This window comes from Anas platyrhynchos, chromosome 3, assembly GCF_047663525.1.
Source record: "Anas platyrhynchos isolate ZD024472 breed Pekin duck chromosome 3, IASCAAS_PekinDuck_T2T, whole genome shotgun sequence".
Taxonomy (NCBI): domain Eukaryota; kingdom Metazoa; phylum Chordata; class Aves; order Anseriformes; family Anatidae; genus Anas; species Anas platyrhynchos.
In genome coordinates, this window is record NC_092589.1 from 121,179,208 (window position 1) to 121,197,964 (window position 18,757).

General features: G+C 48.3%; 2 protein-coding genes across 2 annotated transcripts in view; both read left to right on the forward strand.

Moving 5' to 3' along the window:
• NRBP1 (nuclear receptor binding protein 1) overlaps positions 1–15,756 on the forward strand; it is a 41,366-nt gene extending 25,610 nt beyond the window's left edge. Inside the window, exons 8-18 of the mRNA XM_027455524.3 lie at positions 4,956–5,039; positions 5,313–5,371; positions 6,532–6,630; positions 6,709–6,841; positions 7,128–7,230; positions 13,451–13,501; positions 13,616–13,751; positions 13,837–13,890; positions 14,316–14,379; positions 14,466–14,521; positions 14,714–15,756. Of these exons, the coding sequence (XP_027311325.1) occupies positions 4,956–5,039; positions 5,313–5,371; positions 6,532–6,630; positions 6,709–6,841; positions 7,128–7,230; positions 13,451–13,501; positions 13,616–13,751; positions 13,837–13,890; positions 14,316–14,379; positions 14,466–14,521; positions 14,714–14,812 (938 nt within the window). The 3' untranslated portion in view covers positions 14,813–15,756. The remainder of the gene's footprint in view (positions 1–4,955; positions 5,040–5,312; positions 5,372–6,531; positions 6,631–6,708; positions 6,842–7,127; positions 7,231–13,450; positions 13,502–13,615; positions 13,752–13,836; positions 13,891–14,315; positions 14,380–14,465; positions 14,522–14,713) is intronic.
• A 60-nt stretch (positions 15,757–15,816) lies between these two features.
• On the forward strand, positions 15,817–18,544 carry KRTCAP3 (keratinocyte associated protein 3). Its single transcript, XM_038176390.2, has 6 exons — positions 15,817–16,072; positions 16,181–16,240; positions 16,901–17,101; positions 17,364–17,498; positions 17,792–17,863; positions 18,068–18,544. Exons 1-5 carry the CDS (start codon positions 15,854–15,856, stop codon positions 17,855–17,857), a joined length of 681 nt encoding a protein of 226 aa, XP_038032318.1. The 5' UTR covers positions 15,817–15,853; the 3' UTR covers positions 17,858–17,863; positions 18,068–18,544.
• The last annotated feature ends 213 nt before the right edge of the window (positions 18,545–18,757 follow it).

Genomic DNA, 18,757 nt, shown 5'->3' on the forward strand with positions numbered 1-18,757 from the left:
CCTATTTGCAAGGAGGAAGTGGTGAATGCAAAACAAAGGTGAGTGAATTGCATGCATGACAAGAAGAAAATGTCTTCTGCAGTATGAAGTGTTTGCAAGGGCAAGTCACTGTAAGATTGAGCATCTCTGCTAAAACTTGCTGTTGGTGACAGCTGGGAAATAATAGCACCGAGTGAGTTCTTGGCTGACATTCCTAATGACTCTCTTTCTGATGAGTTGTCTATTTACCCTGGTGACCTCTTTGCATTAGCATGTCCTTGAGGGTTTGAGAAGTCGAGCAAGCTCTGTGTTCCTATAGCAATGTTTCTTCTTCTTTATGCTTATTCTTGTCGGATTGAGCTCAGCTTGCCAAAGGCAAGTTGCTTGTCCTACTTTCTACTGCACTTCATGTCTCTTCTAATCATCTGCCCTGCACAGACACCATATTTGGCTGAATCCTTCTCTTAAAATCCGCTTTTGCTTCACTAATTCCCTACCAGACTGATCACTTGTGTGGTACTTGTACTCTGTCCTTTGCTGTCTTCCCCTTCTCTGTGGCCGAGAAAGGCATGCTTGTTGTTAATGTTATGATCTGACTTTCCTTTTTGAACTTTATTGTTTGTCTTCCTTAACATAATTGTCCCTAGCCTTCGTGTATCTGATTCTTCACAGAATTAGAGTCATTGCTGTATATAGTAATGTCTGGCAGGTAGAAACAATGTGGAAATCAGTCAGAAGAGCTTGTATCAAAGGTACCCTAACGTGTATATTCTTACGTTTTATAATTATGAATCTTGTTTTAAACTGTCTGCTCAGGTGGAGCTCCTCTCAAGCCTGCACCTTTGCTAAGTGATTTATGTACCAAGCTGATAGACATACAATTACAACTAGACCAGATCAAATCAAAGTTTGTTGGTCCAGCTTCCAAAATCACAGTGCATAGCAGCACTTAAAGAACAGCTGGTCCTTTAACGTGATTGTGTGAGTTGTTCCAGGTTGACTTCCTGGTGGGTTGTTGCTGTCACAGTGATCAATGGAACAGATGCAATTGTGACAATCCCATCTCTGCTTATTTTAAGGCATGCTGTGAAGAATCTGGTAGTCTTATGCCATTGTTGTGCTACTGCATTGTTTCAGCTTTGCAATAAGAGTGCAAGGTGGTGCATGTGCCTTTCAGCCAAGTCACACAAGAGTTGTGATATAAACTGCTACAACAGGAAAAAGGCAGTGTGGCTAATCAAACCCTGCTCCAGAGCAAGTCTCTCCAACAGTGATAGAAAAACATATTGAGGACTTCTGGTGCAGCTCTGCAAATTTGGAGGCACAGTGGATAAAACATCAGAGGGGAAAGGTACCTGGATAACCTCCAACAGCAAATTTAGAGCTACTTCTCTGCGTGTCTAAGTTAAAAGTTCTCACATACAGTGTAGACACAGCTTTTTCCAGAAATGCTGGTGCCATTGCAGAATGTCCATATGTCCCTGATGCAGTCATCAAATGAGGTGTAGACAGCAATTATTTTTTATTTTATTTTATTTTTCTTTATTTCCAAACATTACTATATTGGGCTGTGGAACCAGGTTCCCAGGAATGCCTCTTCTATTGTGGTGCTTAGGGACATGGCTTAGCAGTGGACTTGCAGTGTTAGGTGGATGGTTGGACTTGATGATCTTGAAGGTCTCTTCCAATCTAAGTGATTCTATGATTATCAATACAGGTTGTACTAGGATTTTGTTGAAACTTGCTTTTGTAGTATGGGAGTGCTTATGTTACATCACTGGCTAAGGTTTCTGTTATTAATGCCTTTTTGTGACTGATTCCTGCCTCTTCCTTGTTCTTAAATAGGGTCCAGGAGCAAAAGACAGAATGGCTGGATAGTGAACTGGCTCTTTCCATCTAGGCAAGACATATTGGAAAATGAACTTAATCAAAACATTGTTTGCAATGTTTTGCAATAAATGGCTTTATACTGCTCTGTTTTTGGCAGAAAACTGTTGTCTGGGGTCGTATTGCCCCAGATTTCCTTTCTGAGAACTTTGGTCCAACGCTTGATGGCTTATCTGCTTGGGGGTGGGAAGGCTTTGCAAAGGGACCTCTATAGGCTAGCTCAGTGGGCCATATCCAATTGCGTGACATTTAACAAAGGTAAATGCCGGGTCCTGCACTTGTGCTATAACAACCTCATGCAGTGGTATAAGCTTGAGGAAGAGGGCTGGAAAGTTTTCCCAGCAGAAAAGGATCTGGGGTGGTGGTTGACTGCTGGCTAAACAAGAGCCAGCAGTATGTGCAGGTGGCCAAGAAGGCCAGTGGTATCCTTGATTGTATCAGAAATAGTGTGGCTAGCAGGACTAAGGAAGTGAAAGTCCCCTGTGCTTGGCACTGGTGAGACTGCACCTCAAATACTGTGTTTAGTTTTGGGCCCCTCACTACAAGAAGGTAGTTGAGCACATTGAGGTGCTTGGCTGAGTGCAGAGAAGAGCAATAAAGCTGGTGAAGGGACTGGAAAACAGGACTTAGGAGGAGCAGCTGAGGGACCTGAGGTTGTTTAGTTTAGAGAAGAGGGTGCTGAGGGGACACCTCACCATTCTCTACAGCTACCTGAAGGAGGTGACGGTGAGGGTGGTGTTGGTCTCCTTTCTCAGGCAACAAGTGGTAAGATGTGAGGAAACAGTCCCAGCTTGTGCCAGGAGAGGTTTAGATTGGTTATCAGGAAGAATTTCTTCACAGGAAGGGTGGTCAAGCATTGGCACAGGCTGCCCAGGGTAGTGATGGAGTCCTCATCCCTGGAGGTACGTAAGAGATGTGGATGTGGCGCTACGGGGTGTGGCTTAGTGAGGGGACTCAGTAGATCAGGTTGATGGTTGGACTTGGTTGGTAAGACTCTCAAGAACACCTAAATGATCCTGTGCTTTCCTCTGTGCTGAATTCGGCAACATTGCCACTGTTGACATAGTGTGTCGCTCTTAGGGTAGGCCTTGATGTCTGTCCTTTCTTAGGTGGTCTGGCTTTGACCAGACACCAGTGCTGCCCTGGCAGCAACTCAGCAACATGCAAGATCTTAGTGTTGGTTGCTAGACTTCTCTCACTGTATAGCAGTTGGTTACTTAAGACAGATACTGCCCTTAACTGAATCGACAAAAGCAAGTTAACAAGTCTTTTCCATTTTGGATGTTTGAGAACCTGTTTAGAAGGCCTGATAGAATAACCTGTTATGCTAGACAAAACTTGGATGATGTGCACTATATTCAGCATAAGGTACTGGCTCGAGAGGCATGATGACAGGGTAGAAGTTGAAAAAGGAGTGTCCCACTGAGGTGGGGGGGTGTTGGTGTTCCACAGTCACTGATCTCATTAATGTTGAGGCTGTTAATAAGGGGAACGTGTGATGTTGAGGTAGGTCAGGACATCTTCCAGAAACACAAGAATACATTAGATGACTGGACTAATTGCAGTGGCAGGTAATTTGGTAGTATAAAATACAAAGCTTCACAAAAGCCCAGAGCTCATCATTTGGGAATTGAAGAGGATCTGGCCTCCCCTGGCTGTTCAAGCGGGAAATTTGACCCCCTAACCTTTTCTTACAGTCATGTCACTGACAAGTAATGTTAAAACATGTTGGAGAAGATTCCCCACTAGAGAGAGAATTTGTATGATTTTGCATGGTCCTGGGCAGAGCTTATCTTAGCAGTCAGTGCCATTGGGAAAATGGCGAGTGGGGTTTTAAGAGGAAGACAGAGAATTTAGCTTACTTCCCTTAATGATGTGAGGCTGAGAGGACCTGGTAGTATCTGTAAATAGATAAGCACTAGGAATGAAGTAGTCTTCTTGGACTTCCAAGACAGAGATAGCACAAGAACAAAAAGCAATAAACTCTCCATGAACAGTTTGTTGGGGAAGTTGGCCGTTGGAGCAAGCTCTGTTTCCAGTGCTTGAAAGAGATATGATTCAGTATGTGCTACACAGCAAAGGTTGGATGGAGTTAAGGGAGATCCTTCTTGTCTCAGTTCGTCTCTGAGGCTGGGCACAAGTTCAGTCTCATTCAGCGTGGAGTCTTCTTTGTTGTTTGGCATGTGCTGGGCAAGTCCACATTGTAGCAGTGCAGACCAGAACTAATTGCAACTGTCGAGGTTGACTAAGTGGGAGGTGGTCCTGAGTCTGTGGGACTAGGCATGTTCTAAAGTAGAAGTAGAACTTCAGATGGGATGATGACTGTGTTCCATGCCTACCTCAGTGTTTCTCCTTGTCATACTTTTTGCAGTCTTTTCAAAGGTGGTTGTCTTGAGGGGCTTATCTTTTAGGACTTACCCATTCTTGTGTCCTGCTCATTGTGCTTGTGGCTGGGAGTCATTCTCTTCCAGCAGCTCTGACTGGTTTGTAGTTGGGACCATGCAGGTGCTGGCTGCTGGAAAGCCTGTGCTGTCAGGTCTCATTTGGCAGCTTTGCTTGACTTTTGTCTTGAGTCACTTTGGCACCAGTGTCCTGTTGACATGTGGAAGAATCTTGTTAGGGAAAATTACCTGGTAGACTTGTTCTTCTCCTGGAGCCCTAAGGTGGTGACTGTAACTGCAGTGATCTTGGCATTTCTAGCTGTTCCTAGGGATTCTGTTATATTCGGGTTGCTTGTGACAAATGCTATAAATCTGATCTAAGTGTGGTGTTTTTAGGACTTGCACTTTAACAGGGAAATTCTTTCCAGTTCATCTTGTCATTCAGCAGAAGCTGTGAGGTGTGGACTCCAGGGCTTTCTTAGAGAGCTAATGCTAAGTTGCCTCAGTCAATATGCAGCCAAGGAAGCAACGGCGAAATGTTCTAGGGCAAGTGACCTGAGATGAAGGGAGTGATGACGGGCCAACTGAACTGCACTGTGGTGCCCATTTGGGCAGCCAATTGGCCCTGGAGTTGCATGTATTCTGTAGGATCTAGTTGGGGATGGGCTAAGGTTTCCTGTATACTAAGCATTCATGACTTTCTTCTAGTGGCACCAGACACAATTAATAACCATGTGAAGACATGTCGGGAGGAGCAGAAGAACCTGCACTTCTTTGCCCCAGAATATGGAGGTATGGTGTGGCAACAGCTTCAAGCCTGAGTTTTGTTGGCCTGTCTCACTAACGCTTCCACGCTATTGTGCATCTTGTTTTCAGCTGTAGTCTCATGAGAGATGTCACATTATCAGTTTTGTTTATTTGCCTGTTTTATTGCTTCAACTCCTTTGTCTTTTGATAACAGAGGAGGGAGAGAAGGCTGTAGGATTATCATAGCCTGATACAGAGGTGGTCCTGTTGCTGAGTGCAGGGAGAGACTGATAACAGAGCATTGTTTCTGTGTTACAGAAGTTGCCAATGTTACCACTGCTGTGGACATTTATTCCTTTGGGATGTGTGCCCTGGAGGTGAGTGTGGAACACTGTGGTTATGGGACAGAGAGAATAAAATCAAGGGAAGGAGATGACTCTATGGAGTTGCTGTGGGCACGGGTGGTTTTCGTAGCAGATGCATTTCGTTCTCTGAGCCAAACGCAGTTTGCGTTGTAGGGATGTCTATCAAGGTTCTCCCAAATGCTTTACTAAGCAGTAAAGAACTTGGTAATGTGTGGTTCTTTCTGGAATTTCTGGCATGTAATTTATTACTCTGGGTAGTGAATAATTGGACAGTTCTGGAGACTGACCCACCTGCTGTGGGAACAGTCACTACTACAAAATGTACTTAATATGTACAGAGGGGGGAAAAAAAACTCCCCTTCTTTGGAGTATTTGTTCTCTTGTAGTATCTGGAGGAGAGGACATTACTTTGTGGCCACTCCTGATACAGATTTTAGTTATTGTTGAGTGTGAGTCTGACGTACCTGGTCGTAGCAGCTTATTGGTTCACAGAATTGTAGAACTTTCTGTTCCTGCAATCAGTAGGCCCAAGACTAGCAAATACAAGTTACTATAAGTTATCTGGGGACAATTGTCAGCAAGAGCCAGCACACACAATTCTGAACCTATGCTGTACATCCCATAAGTGAAGCAAGAAAAGACCTGTGAAAAACACACAACTTTTAGGAAAGTAAACTGGAGCTGAATCTTCAGACATTCTCTGGGATCTTCTGCCAGCCTTTCCTGGCTGGGAACTTGTGTATGTGTTGGTTGCAGCTGGTTCTGGGTGGCATCATGTGCTTGCTTTTCTGCCTGTAATATAGAGCAATTCATACAGCTAGGAGGGACACTGTCAGATTCTGTCAGTGATCCAGCTACTGCTTCATTAGAGGATGATAATTATCAAACACGTGTAGGCCAATGGATCATGAGATTCAAAATAGAGATACCGACTGTCTAAGGTGACACTGGCATAGTTTTCAGGCCTCCCTGGCAATCTGTTATGGTGCTAGAAACAAGCTATCATAATGAAGCAGTTATTCTCTCTCTGCCTCTGCAAACTGTGACCTTAAATAGCACAAAAAAAACCTTGGCTGTTAAGATCTCACACTTGGCAGTGGTGGTCATGAGGTCTGTTCAATGTATAGTAAGCATTTCTTGGTGAAGTCTAATGTGCTACTTTGTGTTTGCAGATGGCAGTACTGGAAATACAGGGTAATGGAGAGTCATCGTATGTGCCCCAGGAGGCCATTAACAGTGCCATCCAGCTGCTGGAGGACCCCTTGCAGAGGGTGAGTGAAGGAGGTTCAGCACCCATGTAGACCTCTTGGCATTGCATATCATCATCTCATGCAATTTTTGTCTTTCAGGAGTTCATTCAGAAGTGTCTAGAACAGGACCCTAGCAAGCGTCCTACTGCCCGGGAGCTCCTTTTTCATCAGGCATTGTTTGAGGTGCCATCACTAAAGCTACTAGCTGCTCACTGTATCGTTGGGCATCAGCGTGAGTATGGAGTCCCAGGCTGCTGCATCTTGTGTTACGAAAAGCTTTACTAAGTTGTCACTGCAGCTGATATTCTGGAAAGCAAGACCTTTGTGCTGATCTTAACAGGCAGGGACCAGGGCCTTGTGAAACAGAACTGTAGTCGCTGCAGAACCTGAAGAAATATGGTGCTCTGCGTTCTCTGAGTGGCACAAGAGTTTTTCATCACAAAGCCTGTTTTTATTGTTCTTCTTAGGGTGGAAGGGAATTGCAGTTGTTCAGGTCTAACTTTGTTCTCTTTTAATAGATATGATTCCTGAAAATGCTTTAGAAGAAATGACCAAAAACCTTGACATGAGTGCAGTGTTGGCAGAAATTAATCATGCAGATAGGGAAGGAGTCAAGATGATGTGAGTACCCGTTGCTGTGTTTGGAGGGGTTCTGCTCAGGTGTACGTGGAACATGCTCCATGGCACTAGGCTGGGCAATGAATGAACTGCCTGGGACTCTTGCCTTCAGGTTAGCATTGTCATTTCATCAATAACTGGTAAACAAAAGGGAGCTGTTGATGAAGAAGTGTGCACTTTAACTAAACATGAACATGTGGTGGAGGGTAGCTGCTGAGTGGAAGAATTTAGCTGTGTGGAATATGTTCATGCAACACTGGTGTGAGATGTGACTTGTGCCCCAGACTGAGGAGAAGGAAATTAGCACACTGTAGTTGAAGCAATCTTTAGCTAAACCTGGCAGAATAGTTTGGGGAAGTGACTCAGACTCCTCACAGACTTGTTGAATGGAGTCCGGTGTGTTGGAGAAATGGTTCCTCAGTGTTTTCATAACGGAGCAGCTCATTTTGATTGTGAAGAGATGCCGCTGAGGAACAGCAATGGACAAGTTGAGAGCTTGTGAGTAAAAATTAAGGATGGGGCCAATAAAGGTCACCTTGTGGTTGGGTCTACTACAGGTCGCCTAATCAAGGGGAGCCTGTTGATGAGGGCTTCTTGCTTCAACTACAAGAAATGTCACACTTGCATGCTCTCATCTTGATGGGGGACTTCAACACCCAGATGTTAGCTGAAAAAGCTTCACAGCAGGCTGTAAGCAATCCAGGAGACTCCCAGCGTGTGTTGAGGATAACTTCCTGGTCCAGGTATTAGACAAACCAACCAGAGAAGAAGCATTACAGGATTTGGTGCTTACCAATGCAGATGAACTCATTAAAGAGGTTTAGATTGGAGGCAGTCTAGACTGCAGTGACCACACCCTGGTTGAGTTTGTCATCTTGAGGAGTATGGGCCTGGAAAAGAGCAAAGTCAGGACCCTGAGCTTCCAAAGAGTGAACTTAAGCTATTTAAAGACAAGGTGGATGGGATCCCCTGGAACGCTCTCCTCAGGGAAAAAGGAGCTGAACGCAGCTGGCAACTCTTTAATGATGTTTTCCTTAGAGCACAGGAACTTTCCATCCCCCTGAGTAAGAAGGAGGGCAGGGAGGGCAGAAAACTGGGATGGCTGTGCTCTAGGGGAGCACAATGGGGGGCACAGTGTGCTCTAGGGAGCACAGTGAGCCTGCTTTAGGGAATACTGGGACCTGCTGGTCAAACTGAGATGTGAGGAGGAAATGCACAGGCAGTGGAAGCAGGGACATGTGGCCAGGGATGAGTACAGGGAAGCTGTCCAGACGTGCAGGGATGGAATCAGGAAAGTCAAGGCATGGATGGAACTGAGCATGGCAAGGGACACACAAAAACAAACAAAACAAAACAAACAAACAAACCAAACAAACAAAACCACATAAATAAGGGATTCTCTAGGTACATTGGCCAGCAAAGAAAGGCCAAGGAGAACGTACCCCCTGCTGATAAATGGCAGAGGAGAGAACTGGTAACGAGGGACATGGAGAAGGCTGAAGTACTCAACTTCTTTGCCTCACCCTTCACCACATGTCAGGCCTCACACGTCTCTGTTTCCCTGAACCTGAAGATGAGGGCTGGGGGAGCCGAGTCCCTCCCACTGTAAGCCAAGAGCAGGTTGGAGACCACCTGATGAAGCTGAACGAGTACAAGTCTATGGGGCCTGATGCCATGGGTCCCAGGGTCCCCAGGGAACTGGCTGATGGAGGTGCCGAGCCTCTCTCTAGCCTGTTTGAAAAGTCCTGGCAGTCAGGTGAAGTTCCTGGTGACTGGAAAAAAGGAAACATCACTCCCACTTTTAAAAAGGGTTGAAAGGAAGACCTGGGGAACTAGAGACCGGTGAGCCTCACCTCTGTTTGCTGAATGAGGGGGGTGTCCTGGTAACAGGGGATGCTGAGAAGGCGGAGATACTGAATGCCTTCTTTGCTATGGTCTTTGCTTCAAAGACTCCCCCCCGGGACCCCTGGACGGAGGAGAAAGAGTCTGGGAAGTGTAGATCTCCCCCCTCATTGATGAGGGGGTGGTTCGGGAGTGTCTCAGCGGGCTCAATGCACACAAGTCCATGGGTTCTGATGGGATGCATCCACGTGTGCTGAGGGAGCTGGCAGAGGCGATCGCCAAACCACTCTCTATCATCTTTGAAAGGTCCTGGAGAACAGGAGAGGTGCCTGAGGACTGGAGGATAGCCAGTGACACCCCGGTCTTTTTAAAAAGGTTGAAAGGAAGATGTAGTGAACTACAGGTGAGCCTCACCTCTTTGCCTGGGAAGATCATGGAACAGATCCTCCTGGAAGCAATGTTAACGCACATGCAAGACAAGGAAGTGATCTGAGGCAGCCACCACAGCCTCACCAAGGGCAAATTGTGCCTGACCGATCTTGGAGACTTCTGTGATGGAGCAACTGCATCAACTGACAAGGGCAGACCAATGGATGCCATCTACCTGGACTTGTGTAAGGCCTTTGACACGGTGCCACACAACATCCTGATCTCTAAATAGAAGAGATGGATTTGAAGGGTGGTCCATTCAGTGGATAAGGAATTGGCTTGAAGGCTGCACCCAGAGAGTGGTGGCCAACGGCTCCATGTCCAGGTGGAGGCCAGTGATGAGTGGTGTCCCTCAGGGGTCTGACCTGGGACTGGTACTTATTTATTATATTTAGAATCTTTTTATTTTTATTTTAAGTGTCAGAAGAGAGGACAAAGAACTAATAGCCAAGGCTGTGCAAGAGGAATTCTGTATATTGGACTTCATTCTGCAGAGAATTGGTTATTTGGCATACACTTAGCTGGGATGTGCTTTTTTTGTTGCACAGTATATCACAGGTGCTGGGAAAAAGAAAAATAAAGCAGAATAATTATTTGAAATGTTGGAGAGTATCTTTTCCAGATGATTTATCAGAATGCCACATAAGCTGTGCTGCTAGGAAAAAAAAAAAAAAAGTATTATTTTTCTACTGTACTAGAAGATGAGATGGGAAAATAACAGGTGTATTGGAAAGGGGTGCAGAGTGGTTTGAGGAACCAAGGCAGATGTGAAGTCCAGACCAGCGCTGTAGGAGCAGCAAAGCACTTGGATGATCATGGCAGAATTTAAGCAGCTTGCAGTTTCTTACTGATCTCTCAAATTCATCAAAAGCGGTTTCTAGTCTTACTTTACTGTAGTAAAGGGGAACACTGGCTGCTGCAATTCTAAATCTAAACCAATCTAAAAAGTTGTGGTTAAGTGTATGCTAAAAAGCTGAATTGACAGTAGCGATGAAGAAAATATTTTACTGGGGAAATAGTGAAATAGGAGAACCTGTGTCTCATAACTTACCAGAACCAGAAGGGTGGACTCTTATGGTGTTACTAATTCCCTGTACTGTGCAAAAGAACAATAATGTGCTTCAGAGAGGAAAAAAAAAAATGTTTCTGTCTGAGTAGGCTGTGAGTTAAAGCCACAGGAAAAGATCATTGACGGCTTGATGAAAACACACTGCTGCATAACTACCTGAGAGCTAATATGATACCAGGATGCTAAATAACAGGAGAGAAGGTTACACTAACTGGATGAAATGTCTGAAGATATTGTGTACATCATACATGCACAATGTGACAGCCTTTGTGCTGGAGCAGATCAGATAGCTGATTTTACCAAGTGACTAGGTAGGAATAATTGTCAACACCTCTCCAGAAAGGGACGGCAGAAAGTTGCAGGGTGTCCTGGTTTCAGTTAGCACAGAATTAATTTTCTTCCTAGTAGCTGGTGGAATGCTGTGTTTTGGCTTAGGATGAGAAGAGTGCTGATAACACCCCGATGCTTTAATTGTTGCAGAGCAGTGCTTATACTAAGCCAAGGACATCTCAGCCTTTTGCTCTGTCCTGCCAACGGGCAGGCTGGGGGTGCAGTAAGAGCTGGGAGGGGACAGACCCAGGACAGGTGACCCAAACTAGCCAAAGGGGTATTCCATACCATCTGACGTCATGCTAAACAATATATAGGGGTGGCTAGCTGGGGGGGAGGGGGCCGGACTGCTCGGGGTTAGGCTGGGCATCGGTCAGCGAGTGGTGAGCAATTGCATTGTGCATCACTTGTTTGTACATACTATTATTACTTTCCTATTATCATCATTGTATTATTATTGTTATTATTTTATTATTATTTTGTTATTATTATTTTCCTGTCTTATTAAACTGTCTTTATCTCAACTCACGGGCTTCACTTTCCATTTCTCTCCCCCGTCCCGGAGAGGGAGGGGGGAGGGTGAGCGAACGGCTGCGTGGTGTTTAGCTGCCGGCCGGGTTAAACCACAACAGCCTTTTTGGCGCCCAACGTGGGGCCCGAAAGGTTGAGATAACGGCAGATCTGACCAGAGTGTGTTAAACTAAAATTGGTGTAAGGATTAGACCTGCTTAATAGTCACTTGTCATAATGCTGATTGCTTTAATCTCAACTTTGCTGCGCCTGTTTTCCAAATTGAGTATTATAGTACATTATTTTCCGTATTTACTCTCTGTCGTGTTGTTTATCCTCTCCGGGCCCTGGTTTCAGATCATTATGGTGCTGTGTGTTGTAGCAATGGCTTATGAGACGATGAAATATGTGGTCATGACTCTAACTTGTTATTTGTATTCAGTAACATCGTCGACTCTGTACTTTGGAAACTGTATCTTGGAAACTATTAGCAATTATACCTATTGTTTTTTTCCATTAAGGAGTCAATCTGTGGAGGGGAAAGGGGAGGATATTTTTCCTTACTTGCTTACTCTCCCTTTCTCCTTCACCACCCCTGTATCCTCCTGGGTCACTCTGCCTTCTCCCTCATGGAAAAGGCTGTTGTGGTTTAACCCGGCCGGCAGCTAAACACCACGCAGCCGTTCGCTCACCCTCCCCCCTCCCTCTCCGGGACGGGGGAGAGAAATGGAAAGTGAAGCCCGTGAGTTGAGATAAAGACAGTTTAATAAGACAGGAAAATAATAATAACAAAATAATAATAAAATAATAACAATAATAATACAATGATGATAATAGGAAAGTAATAATAGTATGTACAAACAAGTGATGCACAATGCAATTGCTCACCACTCGCTGACCGATGCCCAGCCTAACCCCGAGCAGTCCGGCCCCCTCCCCCCCAGCTAGCCACCCCTATATATTGTTTAGCATGACGTCAGATGGTATGGAATACCCCTTTGGCTAGTTTGGGTCACCTGTCCTGGGTCTGTCCCCTCCCAGCTCTTACTGCACCCCCAGCCTGCCCGTTGGCAGGACAGAGCAAAAGGCTGAGATGTCCTTGGCTTAGTATAAGCACTGCTCTGCAACAATTAAAGCATCGGGGTGTTATCAGCACTCTTCTCATCCTAAGCCAAAACACAGCATTCCACCAGCTACTAGGAAGAAAATTAATTCTGTGCTAACTGAAACCAGGACACAGGGTCAGTCCTGGGCTAGAGGCTTGTGTGTGGAGCAGGGTTAAGGACTGATAGGTTTTGTACATTTTTGAGGATGAGAGAGGGAAAAATAGACATGCACAAAGGAAAGGGGTTGTCGGTGTTTATGATCTCTAAGCTGACAGCAGGTGAGACGTTCAGTGGAAATAAGGGCTGGGGAGTTCAAAACGAATTGATAGGAAGACTTCCTTTGGAACCCTACATTAAAAAGATACCAAGGATGAATGATGAATATCGTTGAAAAGATACACAGAGAACAAAAATTTCTAGAACTGCAGTGAGGAATATTTGGGTAGGGCCTTAAATCCTGAGGTGTAGTTTCTAGCTGCTGGTCTGGAGTGATGTGGCAAGTCATACTGTGCCATCACCTCCTGCAGCGGTTCTTGCCTTAGCAGCTCTTAGTGCCTTTGTTTGTTTGGAGATGGGACCCAGACTTTATGGGTCTTGCAGAACAGATATCTACAAAAAAACAAAACAAACAAACAAAAAACCATGCTGGGAACATAGTGTTACTGGGCTAGCTTCCACAGCTCTAGCTTGGACAGCTCTCTACAAGGAGGTGATAACTATTTTCTGTCATTAATATTGCCTCATCCTTAGCTTCTGTGAACAGTTGCTTCTGGCACAGAAAGATGTACTGGCAGAGGTGAGTACATCTGGCCTTTGACTGGCTGTACTCATTCTGCCTCCTTACACAGGTGTAGTCTAGGATATGGGGATTTGAAACTGCATCTAAAGAGACTTGAGTGTTGGATGACTTCTCACTTCAGTACTTCTTTCCCTCCAGCTTTTCACAATCTCCAGCATTGGAGCTGGACAAATTCCTGGAGGATGTAAGGTAAGAGGTGTTTTTTTTTCTATATATATTTTTTTTAAAGTGCATCTTTAATTGTGTGAGAGACTGGAGTCATTTAGGAGAGCCATAACCTCAGGCCCTGATCCTTTCTTGCAGGAATGGTATCTACCCACTTACAGCTTTTGGGATGCCACGACCCCAGCAGCCCCAGCAGGTGGTGGTGAAGTCTCCCATTGCTCCACCGTCAGTGAAAACTCCAACTCCAGAGCCAGCTGAGGTAGAAACCCGCAAGGTGAGAGATGGGAACTCTGTTCTTCCCCAGGCAGGTGTGCTCTGCAGAAGCAGTAAGTCATAGCGTATCTCTGCTTCTGTTTCAGGTGGTGCTGATGCAGTGCAACATTGAGTCAGTAGAGGAGGGAGTGAAACACCATGTACGTTCCCATCTTCTCACTGACCATGCTGTGTGGGGGTATAGTGAGGCAACTGTGCAGAGTATCTGGTACCAAGTATGCTGATTTGCTGCTGGTGCCTAGTGTGACCTTCTGCTACCAGAGTTGCAGTTTGTGGAGCCCAAAGTCAGATCAGATATGCTTGTAGACAACATTCCAGTCAGCTAACACTTAGAGGTTACCCTTCTGGTGCAGCCTCGAGGCACCTCCCCCAGAGGATGGTGCTGCTATCGGTGTTTTGGGAATGGCGCTGGATGTGTTTTTTCTGTTAGACTCCTGTGGGGTTCTGCAGGGGGGTGATTCCTATCTCAATGTTTTTTTGGGGGGGATATTCCTGGCTCTGGTGGCTACTGCCAGTGGCAGCCTGTAAAACTGCAGCTCCTCATAAGAACTTCTCTACCATGCAGTTAACACTGCTGCTGAAACTGGAAGACAAGTTGAATCGACACTTGAGCTGTGACCTGCAGCCCAGTAAGTACCTTTCTTCCTGTACTCCTGTGTACTGGGATCAACAGTGTAGTCTAGACCTGGGATGTAAGCCCTTCCCTGTCTTGCAGATGACAATATCCAGGAACTGGCAGCCGAACTGGTCCAGCTTGGATTCATCAGTGAGGTGAGCAGGCTTGATTTTCAGGCAGGGATGTAGCTCTGCATTGCCTTTCTCAGACTTAAATGTCCTTGTCTTCCTGGGGAGGTAGGAGAAAAAGAATATGTCCCTGCCCACATTCTGTGGCAGTCTTTGGCCAAGCTTTTGTGTTTGTGTCCACCCCTGGGCCCATGCTTCACTGTAGCTTGTTCTTCCCAGGCTGACCAGAGCAGACTTACCTGTTTACTTGAAGAGGCATTTAGCAAGTTCTACTACACCCGGAACGGAGCCCTGACGGCAGTGACTGTGTCATCTTAGCACCCCTTGACTCCCAGGCGGCCAGTGCGGCTTTGTTGCCTGTGACCGACCCCTTCTGTGTCTGTCCATCACCGTAGGGCATCAGCAAGACCCCAGCTGCAGTGCTTGGAAGCTCGTCCTGCATGTGCCGTGGCTGGGCCCAGTGACAATCCTCCCTGCCCGCCTATTAAAGGGGACTTTGTGCATCAGTATTATTTCCAGCCCTGATTTTGTTGGGATTTTGCCAGGTGGTGCCGGGGAGCCGGGTCCTGGCTTGGGGTGTTCTATAGCCCCATTCATGTGCATGGAGTTTGTTCTGTTTGAATTGTACAAAGTGTCTTTTGCACAGCACAGAAACGGTTTTTTCTTCTTTCTTTCTTTCCTTTTTTTTTTTTTTTTTTTTTTTAATTTAAAGGTAAGCAGGGGCGAGCCCTTAAGTCCTGCTCCCACTTTGTACCCCTCTGCAACTGCCTCTGGCAATAGTCACTACCCTCCTTCCTGGGCAGAGGGAGCCAGGGGTGGCCAGGTTCCCATAGCACCAGCCTGGCGCTTTGCCTGCCTCTTCTGCTCCCCTTTGGCTGCACTTTGTTTACTTGTTTTGCACAGCCTCTGTCCTGCACTTCAGCGTGCACCGTAGGTGCAAGGCTGTGGTGTATGCTGACCTGGGCTGTGTCCCCTACAGCAGCATCCTGGAGCCTAGCTTAGCCCTACCTGCCCTGCTCTATGCTGCCACGGGTCCTGTGTGCACTTTGGACCTCCGCAGGCAGCGTGGAGCCCAGTGGTGCTGGCATGGGGGCTGCTGGGGCAGCAATTCTGCCGAGGCTCCCGTAGGGTCCCCCTTCTGTCTCGGGGTGCTTGAAGGGGCTGAACCTATAGTCCCACATGCCTCTCCAGGGCTGGGCGCAGCGCTGCCCCCGCATCTCATTTCTATCATTTCCTATTTTTAATAAACTGTTTTGTAAATACCTGAGTGCTGCCTCTTTCCGGGCTGGGGCGGGGCGGGGCGGGGCTGGGCCCGGGGGCGACCCCGCCTGGGGGCGGCCTCTCGGGGCAGCGGCGGCCATGGCGGGCGGGCGCGCGGGGCGGCGGGGGCTGGCGGCGCTGGCGGAGCCGCGGAGGCTGATGCGCGCGGGGCTGGGCCTCATCGTGCTTGGCCACGGCAGCCTGGTGCTGGGCGCCATCGTGCACGGCTCCGTCCTGCGGCACGTGGCCCGCGCCAGCCGCGCTGTCACCCCTGAGTACGCGGTGGCCAACGTCGTGTCCGTGGTCTCCGGGTTGCTGGTGAGAGCGGTGGGGCTGGGACGGGGACGAAGGTTGGGCCTCGGGGGCGGGGGGGGGCGAACCTGGCCCCATCCGAGGCACCTGCTGAATGAGGATCTCTCCCTGCAGAGCATCACTGCGGGCATCGTTGCCATCCTGGTGTCACACAACCTGTCCCGGGCAGTCCTGGTGAGTGTGGGGCTGCTAGACCGAGAGCTAAGCCACCCAGGGAAAGGGCAGGTTGGGGGCCTCCATGCAGCCTGGGCCCTGCCACCAGCCACTCCTCTGGACCTTGTCCCCAGCAGTTCCTTCCGCTTCTGCTGCGGGAGCCTTGATAGCTTGCAGAGTTGCAGGTGTTGCCTGCTGTGCTGCTGCCTCCACCTCCTTGGCAGCACTGGGAGGATGGGCAGCAGTCTGGGCACCAGGCATCATCTTGGGGTAGAAAAGTTTCAGCTGAAGCATAAAAGCTGCAGCTGGAGTCAGGCATCTCACTGTGCGCTCACTCAGTGTGGGTCTGCATGAGGCAGGGCTGCTGCTGATAGCCTCAGCTGTTTGTGGAGATGGGGCAAAATGGGCTTCGGGCTGCAGGAGACTGTGGGAGCAGGCGTGATGGATGATGAAGGATGTGAGCAGTACAAAAGTTTTGTCAGAGGACTGAGCCACATGAGAAGAAGCAAGGGATTGTATGTATTTGGCACAAACTTCTGCAGGGTCAGCAGTGCCTTCATTACCCTGCACAGGGGCCACACAGAGGTGTGTGCCTGGCCCATGCAGTGGCAGTGTCTAGCCCTGGTGTTTCCCCTGGCTCTGGCCAGCACCACTCTCACATGCTTTCCTTGCTGCCAGCAGCATTGGACCTTACTGAGTGTGTCCCTGTTGAACTGCCTGCTGTCCACAGCATGCAGTGTGGGCCTGGCGCTAGCCATCGCCCTCACAGTTCACAGCCGTGGCATGCGCCTTGTCACCGGCTGCAACAGCTCTGCACTGCCAGCTGATGCCCGTGTAGCCATAGCGACCAACGACTGTCCCTTCAACACCACGCGCATCTATGTGAGTATGTGGGGCCAGTGCACCTTGTACCTGTCTGTTGTGTTCCCTCCTCCCCCCCCCCCCCCCCCCCCCCCCCCCCCCGCGGTTTCCTTTTGTTTCATTTCTCTTTCCTGGTTCTCTTTCCTGCTTCTTTTTTTTCCCAGCCCTTTCCTGCCCCTCCCCCCCCAACCCCTTTGCCTGCATGGGCTCTCCTCTCAGCTGTATGCAAGTACGCTGGGTGCAGTGGATCCACAGTCCCTGAGAGACCTCTGACCTTCTGCAGGACACAGCTCTGGCGCTCTGGTTCCCCTCCATGGTGCTGGTGGCTGCAGAAGCTGTGCTATCTGGCAGGTGTTGTTTGGTGGCCCTGATCCTACAGGACATTGGCCCCTGTGGACGCACCTATGGTAAAGACCAGGTATGCCCCCCCCATCGGTACAGACAGGTTTCTGTGCCTGTCCCTGCATTTTGAAAGTGCTGGGTTTTGTTTTCATCTAAACAGGCAATAAGTACAGTGTGTGAAATAAATTTGGACTACTAGCCAACACTGGTGATGGACTGCTACCCTTTCATCTTGGGTTGCTGCAGGTGGAACCAGTCCTGCTGATAGCCAAGCCTGTTCTGTCTTGGCTGGCCTGAGGACTCTCCTGCCCCAACCCTTCTCACGTCTTTTGTAGGGCCCTGCAAACCTCTACCTCTCTTTTCTTATAGCTGGTCAAGCCAGGTACACTGAAGGAGGGGCAACACCTGTTTGGGGTGGCTGAGACTTGTGCCTAGTGGGAGGTGAGTGCAGTGTTGCAGTGTGGGCTGTAAAGGGGCTGGGGAGGTCGGGGGGGGGGGGCGGGCTGTGCCGTCAGAAGAGCCTTCTCTCATCAGCTTCCTAAGACTTCTCTTTCCAAGCACTACTGCAAATATTGGCCAGAGGTGTCTGCATAGTCCCTGGCCCTGCAGCACAGCTCTGGACTGATACCCACTCTTTCCCTGCAGGTGGTGCTGCATGAATGCTCTCATACAGTGGGGGTGAAGCTGTACCCTGCACCTGCCACAGGTGTAGGCATGGATGGGGGGAGAGATATGCTCACCTGTGTCCCTTCTGCCCCCCTCTCTCCCCTCCAACTGGGACAAACCCTGAAGGTCCCAAACACAAGGTGCCCATAGCCATCAGGCACCCTTTGCCTCACAGGTGCCACGTTCTCTGAACATGCTCTCCATGCCCCCCCTGGCCATGAGCCCCTTCCTGGTGCACTAAAAGCTCCGTCAGTCTCTCACACGCTCAACCAGAGTAGAGGGGTTGGGGGGGGGGGGCTATGGCCTGGCAACAGTAAAGGTTGGCCTGGTCCATCTGCAGAGCAGGCAAGGCCAGCTTGCTGTGCTTGTGCTCAGAAGCAGGCCAAGCAGCAGGTGAAGAACCTCTTTGTTGTGAGCAACTGTTGCTTCTCTGAGTAAATAAAGTTTTAATTTTCACATTGGCTGCAGTGTTTCCCCAGGGTGGCTGGGAGCTGGGTCCACTGATCGAAGGACAGTGCAGCCGGTGTGTTAGCCTATCTTCCTGCCTGGTATGCACCCCCCTCTTGACACAAGGCTTCATTGTGACAGTCATCCATCATGGTGGAGTCTGCATGTTTAGTAATCAGGTTGAGGCCAAGGAAGCACAGCCTGGGAGCTGTGTGCGCTCCA